The sequence below is a fragment of the Raphanus sativus genome, chromosome 4 (assembly GCF_000801105.2).
Source record: "Raphanus sativus cultivar WK10039 chromosome 4, ASM80110v3, whole genome shotgun sequence".
NCBI classification, from domain to species: domain Eukaryota; kingdom Viridiplantae; phylum Streptophyta; class Magnoliopsida; order Brassicales; family Brassicaceae; genus Raphanus; species Raphanus sativus.
Window position 1 is genome coordinate 45,564,039 of NC_079514.1, and position 5,070 is coordinate 45,569,108.

At 34.3% G+C, this 5,070-nt stretch overlaps 1 protein-coding gene across 1 annotated transcript; it reads left to right on the forward strand.

Moving 5' to 3' along the window:
- LOC108851782 (uncharacterized) lies at positions 1-804 on the forward strand. Its single transcript, XM_018625250.2, has 2 exons — positions 1-328; positions 401-804. Exons 1-2 carry the CDS (start codon positions 208-210, stop codon positions 544-546), a joined length of 267 nt encoding a protein of 88 aa, XP_018480752.1. The 5' UTR covers positions 1-207; the 3' UTR covers positions 547-804.
- The last annotated feature ends 4,266 nt before the right edge of the window (positions 805-5,070 follow it).

The following is a 5,070-nucleotide window of genomic DNA, read 5'->3' on the forward strand; positions in this document are numbered from 1 at the left end:
CATCTTCTCTATCCCCTCTGTGTTTTTTTCCCTTGCAATGCTTCTTCTCCTCATCTCTTGTCAGATCATCATGTCCCCTGATCCCTTCTCCTTCATATCTTCCTTTTCTCCTAATTAATCTTGACACAGATAATTATTATTATTTTAACCTCCGATCGAGATCCATTCCTCGTCGGAGAATTCAGATCGATTATAAACTAAACCCTCATGGAGAGTTCTTTAGGTTTCATGGCGGTCTTCGCCGTCTCAGGGAGCGTCGTGTTCCTCGCTAGTCAATTCCACAAGCGTCTCCTCTCCGATTACATGGACAAGTTCGAATTCGAAATCCGTAAGCGTCTCTCTCTCTATCTATCTTCTGATTATTTTGTTTTTGTAAAATTGGTTTATGTGATTTTTTAAGGATCGAGAGAGAATGTGGTGATGAAGAAGAAGGTGAGATTTGCGGCGGATGTGGTGGAGCCGTCGGGGAATAACAAAGAGTATCGCCGGAGACACTCTTCCAAGGCTAAATTTGATAAGGAATCCAAGATGGCGGCAATTGTTTGAAGGTTTTTCTTCTTTTTTTTTTTCTGAAGGAGTGGTTGTGTAATTATTCAATTGGGGTTTCTGATTTGATTTGATTTGAGTTATTAATTTTGGGGAAAAAATTCTAATCTCAAATCTGATGAATCTGGGGAAAAACCTTTTAGGTCTTCCCATGGTCAAATATTTTTCCTATTTTTGTAACTTTTTCTTCATTTTCTTGGGTTTTATTTACCTGTAAATATTTGTTTATGTAAATACAAAATGTGATTGCTAATTTCATTTTTTTTGCTTGTGGGGCTTTCTTTAATGCTATTGTATGATGATTACGGATCTATTACATTAAAACAGGAATATATAAATTTTATGTCAACTATGTATTTTATTTATTTAAGAAATTATTTTATCAGATTAAATTATATTAAATATAAATGACTAAAAATCAAATGTAAAATTTAAAAATTTTGAAAAAAAAGTTAAAACAATATTATATCCACAATTTGAAAGGACATATTAGAATGTAATTAATTTTAAAACTAAAACACACGTAGCACTGCTTCTTAATTACATAGTTATCGTAATTATGATTGTTATAACCTGAAAAAAGAAAAAAACTCTCTCTCTAAATCTTCTCAACAACAGTTGACACTTTTATTTCGGTGCCGGCGGTGTGCCGTTGCCGGTGGACTCTTCTTCCCCTGCTCCTTGTTTTTTCTTTGCCTCTCCACCTCCTCTTCTCCTTCTCTAATATGTCAAGACTCTGTTGAGTTCTCCGCTTTTCAGATCTGCAGATCCGGGATGCCCGTGATGGTTCTGCTTGGTGGACGGCTCCATATGGAGTGACAACGAGGTTAAGGTAGCGTTGAAGTGGCGAGGTCGGCTTTTCCGGTGGTTGACCTTAGATCGACGTTTTTCACCCTTCATTCGATTTGGGCTCTTCCGGAGCTCTTGGTGGCGCGTGGAACTTTGGTAAGGCTCTCCTGGCTTGGATTTGTCAAGGATCTTGGTTGGTGTGGGGCGGTGGTGTTGGCTCTTTCCCTTCTCCGTGGTGTCTCGGTGTAGAAGGAGCTCTCTACCTCGCTCAGGTTTGACTTTGGCGGTAGTTTCTCCATCTTGGCGTGCGTCGGCTTCGCTTCTCTTGGCGGTGTCATTAGAAGCTCTCCGGCAGCGCGTGCAGGGGTTTCGGGTTGGTGGCGCGTGGAGTTGTCTACGCTTTGGCGTCGTTGTCTTCAACCTCTGTTCTGGCCTTGCTTTTCAGTCCATGGTTCTGTTTCGTGGTTCGCTCTCACCGGAAGTGCACTTTCAAGGTGGTGAGCGGTCGGGTTTTGTTCTTCGTTTGTGGTAGTCTCGTCTCACGCCGGACGACTTCAGTTTGTAGTTGAAAAACTATCTTCTTGTTCTAAGAGGTGGAGTGTGTGGACGGTGGTAGCACTTCGTGAGTCTCCGTAGTTCTGTTTTCTATCCGTGGCGGCGCGCTTGGAGTCCATCCATCCCGATATCGAGGTTTGATCTTTGCAAACTTCGATAGGATGTTCCTTTTTTCTTATTGCAGGTACCCGTACCACGTCTCACAGCAGCTACAGCTCAACCGAAGTTTATCTAGTGTTGGGGAACACACTTCGGTGCTTGGTCTATCGGATTTCAAGTATGATACTCTTAGGCTATTGTTCTTCCAGCTTTGCGCTTACTTGTTGGTGAAGAATACGAGCGTGAGGAGTTCGTCAAGAACCAGCTACTCCGATGATGGCATGCGATGCACCGGTAACCTAGGAAACTAGGTGAACGCCACCTTCAAATGGTTACCATCAAAGGTTGAGAACGGCTATTGATAGTCTGAGAATTCCGGGGCTAGCTAGCGGAATGCACCGGTGTTGGGTGGTTGAGCGAAGCTAAAGATGTTTCGATGTTTTTTATGACCATTTTGTTCGAATCACGTTTGACATTTGAATTCCTGTATTTCGGGTTGATTAATATAAATACTGTTAAAAAAATATGATTGTTATAACCTGATTCATAGGTTCATAGAGTGACGTAGTATCACTGTTGTTAAATAAAAAGAGTGACATAATATCAGCTTTATGTAAGATAACTTGCATAAAATTGTAGCGAGTTAAAAGCAAATAAATAAATTAACAAGTTGTTAAATAAGATCTCAGTTAATAGTATGATTAATATATTTCAAAAAACAATTGCTTCATCATATCAGAAACTAACATATGATTAAATATTTTGATATATGCATTAACTATAAATCTAGTCATTTCTATTTCTATTCCATATTTTATTTCAAAATAAATAGAAATAGAACAATGAACAAAATAAATAGAAATAACTCTTTTTTTTTTGCTTTTTTCTATTTTCTACTTTATTTTATAGTAAAATATAGAGTAAAGATAGAAATTGTCTGAACCATATTAATAATATTGGGAACTGTGCAGTGACATCAGAACCTTAAAGACTTATAGACATTCAAGATTTGTCAAAAATATTGGGTATATACTTATAAAAATGTTCAAATATATAAATACGCTGATACCAATAAGTTTTTTTTTTTTGTAAACTACCAATAAGTTAGAAACGTGGTCTTTAAACTAATTAATGAAAAGGTACGTAAACAACCCGAAGGGTCACAGGCCAAAACTAAAATTGTGGCTTACGAGAGGATGGAACTGGTCATGATTAATAGACTATTAATTATCTGACGATTATAACGTGACGGCCAGAATACTTTATTTAACCATACTTTATCTAATAGTTGTACCTGCTCACTTTAACCAGAAGAACGAAAAAGTGAGGATGACGACATGAAAAGAGGGTAAAAGGGAGCTTGTGCTGTAAACTCTTAGGGTGTGATTGTAAAGCATTTTTAGAGTAAAATATTTGAGTGGAAAAAGTATTCAGCTGAGTTACGCTGGAATAAATCCAATCAAACTGAAAATAAATAAATTGAAGTGGAGTAAATGTTTTTGTCTTTTTGTGAATTTATAGAGTAAAAGTTTACTCCCTGTTTTCATAGAGTAAAAGTTTACGCCAAAGCATTTATTTTTCGTCCTGCTCATTTACTCCAAATTTTATTACTCCCAATTACTCTACTTTTACCAATAACACTCTTAAGTCTTATAGTCTGTATTGGCAGTGAACGAGGTCATATATAAATGTCTTTGTACAATGTAATATAGTGGGCCTGTTATGGGTTACGGCCAGAACCGTCCCTTCCTTAAAGTTTATATTGCACAAGCTTGAAGCGCCACCAAATTATATAAAACAACTAGGATCGGCCCGCCCTACGGACGGGATATATTTTATTTGTGATTTATATTCTTATATTTTTTGTAATCTTGTTATTTGTGTATTAGGTTTGAATTTGTAAATAATGGATATGATATTGATTTATGTCTTCAAGAACGTTTTAGAGTAGAAATTTTTTTTTGTAAGAGAAATTTTATATATTTTTGAAAATTATGTATTTCTGTTATATTATGTATTCTGGTTATATTATGTATTCAATTAAATTTAAATTGTTTCTGTTTTTTCCTTTTATATATTTTTAAAAGAATATGTTTTGATCATTATTTTGTTGTGTGTTTACTATCAAATTTTGAATTTCTATATGTCTGAATTTAGTGACCAGAAAGAGAAGATTTCAGTTAGATTCACTCTTTTTTTTTTCTACGCGGCTTGAGTATAATGAAACAGAAAAAATAAAATAGTAAACAATTTTTTCTATTCTTATATTTTTAATTATTTTTATAATTTCTGTATTATTAAGTATATTTGTAATATTTTTTGGTTGCTTTATATCATTTTTGTTAATTTTTCTATGTTTGAGTTTTATAATCAGAAAATAGAAATCAAATTCCATGACATTTACACAATCATATAGTTTTCCTTTTTTGTTTTATAAGAAATTTCTATCTGTTTTTGAAATTTATGTATTTTGCATTTTATTACCTGAATTTCGTAAGAGAATGTTATATGTTAACATATTACTGTCAGTAAGTTCATTTACGTTTAAGTTTTAATATTCTGTTTAAGTTTTCATTAAATGTTGTTCAAAAAAGTTCATTTAATTGAAAATAAATCAATTATAAAAATGATTTATGAAGTATTTAACCTTTTTAAAACGATTTGGTGAAAAGGATAGATTAATAAATATGTCAAACCTAAATTGATGGGGTGCTCATGTTGTCTGAAAAGGTATAAGTTTCATATAATTACCAATAATGCATAATTGTACGTAGTTTTGAAAGAGAAGATATTATTTCTTATCAAAAGTATAAACTGTTAACGTAAACTGTTATTATTGTTGTTGTTACTAACCAAATAGAAACAATATATAATAATAAAAGAAAAATTACAAATATCCGACAAGTTCCAAAGACTATGGTACAAAGGTGATCCTTCGCCTTCTTTTGAAAGTTGAAGAACTTGATACCAAAAAAAAACAAAGAGCAGTATCCATCCTTTGTGGACAGCAGCTACAACTTGTAAGAAGTCACACCCATCTTTCAGCAAACTTTTAAGGCTCGTATCTCCAATACCATTGAG

What these genes read in the sequence shown, in the direction of transcription:
- LOC108851782 (XM_018625250.2), top strand. Translation starts at nt 208, where the DNA reads ATGGAGAGTTCTTTAGGTTTCATGGCGGTCTTCGCCGTCTCAGGGAGC. An exon ending in CAAGTTCGAATTCGAAATCC is followed by an intron (nt 329 to 400) that starts GTAAGCGTCTCT and finishes TGATTTTTTAAG; the next exon opens with GATCGAGAGAGAATGTGGTG.